This window comes from Callorhinus ursinus, unplaced genomic scaffold (assembly GCF_003265705.2).
Source record: "Callorhinus ursinus isolate GAN/ISIS: 27379988/994484 unplaced genomic scaffold, GSC_fseal_2.0 scaffold49, whole genome shotgun sequence".
Taxonomy (NCBI): Eukaryota; Metazoa; Chordata; class Mammalia; order Carnivora; family Otariidae; genus Callorhinus; species Callorhinus ursinus.
Window position 1 is genome coordinate 10,806,006 of NW_027397111.1, and position 2,462 is coordinate 10,808,467.

The following is a 2,462-nucleotide window of genomic DNA, read 5'->3' on the forward strand; positions in this document are numbered from 1 at the left end:
AATGCAAAATGGATCTGGGTTTCAGAAAGGTATTTAACTCAGAAACCTAGATTGGAAGAAATTAAAGTGTATAATTGGTTACAATATTAATAAATGGATGAAATCAATCAGAGATAATGTACAGAACAGGGAAGGGAGGAGAGAATGGGACCCTGGAATCAACAACATATAAGGGAGCGGTAGATGGAGGAAGTGGTGGGATGGGAGACATAGGAGGAGTAACTGTAGGCTGCTGTGCTTTGGAAACTGAGGGAGAATACTTTAAAAGAGATCAGATTGGTTTACAGTGAGGGGATACAGAGGATCCTTTCAAGTGGACATTCCAAGTGAGAAGTAATTGAAGGGTAGAGTTTAACATCTCTCTAAAAGCAGCATGTTTACTCTTATCTGTAAATGAAACTAGACCTGTTGCAATTCAGACATGTGGATGTCTAACCTTAAAGACATTATCTCAAGGAAAGGGGCTTCTCTTCTTTGTATCTCACTTTATTTGCTTGTGTTTCACTTTCAGCTTCTTTCTTCTCATGAAGATGGTAGCCAGATCTAGACACTGGGATAACCCACCAGGAATGGAGAGATCATGATTTTGGTTTCTTTTCTCTCTTCTGTGTGCAAGCCATTGACGATGGCCCTTAGTAATTCTAGCTGGAGGCCACTCCATCCTTCTTTTTTCCTGATGGGCATCCCGGGTTTGGAGGAAAGCCAGCACTGGATAGCATTGCCACTGTGTGTCCTTTATCTCCTTGCTGTAATGGGCGATGTCAGCATCATCTTCATCATCTGGACTGACCCATCCTTGCACCAGCCTATGTACCTCTTTCTGGCCATGCTATCTGGCATTGACCTGGTGCTGGCCTCCTCCACTGCGCCTAAAACCCTTGCAGTGCTCCTGGTTCATGCCCATGAGATTGGGTACACTGTCTGCCTGATCCAGATGTTCTTCATCCATGCTTTCTCTTCCATGGAGTCAGGTGTACTTGTGGCCATGGCTCTGGATCGCTATGTAGCCATTTGTCACCCTCTGCGCCATTCTACCACCTTGCATCTGGGGATCACAGGACGCACTGGGTTGGCAGTGCTGGTACGGGGGTTGGTCCTTCTCCTCCCCTTCCCTATCCTGTTGCAGACTCATCTTCTGCCAGGCCACCATCATAGGCCATGCCCATTGTGAACGTATGGCTGTGGTAAAACTTGCCTGCTCGGAAACCACACTGAACCGAGCTTATGGGTTGGCAGTGGCCCTGCTTGTGGTTGGGCTAGATGTTGTGGCCATTGGTATTTCCTATGCCCTCATCCTCCAGACTGTGTTCAAGGTACCAGGGGGTGAGGCCCGACTTAAGGCCTTTAGCACATGTGGGTCTCATATTTGTGTCATCCTGATCTTCTATGTTCCTGGAATGTTCTCCTTCCTCACTCATCGCTTTGGCCACCATGTACCCCATCACGTCCATGTTCTTCTGGCCACCCTCTACCTCCTTGTGCCACCTGCACTCCGTCCTCTTGTCTATGGGGTGAAGACCCGGCAGATCCGCCAGCAAGTACTTAGGGTTGTCTCCCTAGAAGGATAGATCTGAACACATTCCAGTTATTTTCTTCTGGGGCTCCTGCCAAATGTACTGCCAGGAGGCCCAGGCTAGTCTAGGCTATGTGGATAGAGACCATTCCACAGTGAGGAGTCCTTCCATTCCTGCTAGTCTCATGGCAAAGAATATGCCTGGGAAATTGGCTTCATCAGTGAATGGGTTACTTAGATAGCAGGATTTGTGATTATTTTTACCATCCTTTTTTTGCTCTTGATCCCAGTATTTCTCTACTCCTTGTGATATGGGACTTGGAGATAAGATCAATAGATGATACCTCTGGATCTGCCATTTTTTTCCTGCCTTCACCCAATGACTGTGGATCATCACCTAGTAAAGGAGTGGGAAGTCCCAACCTTTGCATGGTTTTAGTTTTAGAGTGTCTTCAAACCTTTAAAATTCAATGAGCTCTAGGTCTCTGGGCTCCCTTGTAGTAAGAGAATGTCTCACAAAGCATTTGAGATGTCCACTATGTGAGAAAACACCTTTTATTACAATATGGGTGTTACTCATGTATTTAAAATAGACCTAAGTGGGGCGGGTAATGTAATAGGCTCTAGGAATAATATGTTATGATTCTTATTTTCAAAATATAAATTTATATGTATATAGTGGATTTCTTTTTTAAAAAGGTCTATTTGGATTTTGGATTTATTATATTTTAATTTATTTATGTGTTTTGCTTAGGATAAAGAGGGAATAAGACCCAATATTGAATATATGTATGTTTTTAAGTATTAATTTAACAAAACAAAAGTAACCATGTAATTGTTATGATCTAATAAGCATAATATTTGCCAGTCTGGTGTTGGTAAGTTTTTATTGAATTTATAAATTATTATTATATTTATTAATAAATATAGAACTAGTTATGCCACTTGA

The 2,462-nt window shown here is 42.8% G+C and overlaps 1 protein-coding gene across 1 annotated transcript; it reads left to right on the forward strand.

The window, feature by feature from the left end:
• Positions 1-580: 580 nt before the first annotated feature.
• Positions 581-1,568, forward strand: LOC112806268 (olfactory receptor 52L1-like). The gene is given in 2 exon segments (XM_025848573.2): positions 581-1,122; positions 1,124-1,568. Coding segments are annotated over 2 exon segments (987 nt in total).
• Positions 1,569-2,462: the final 894 nt, after the last annotated feature.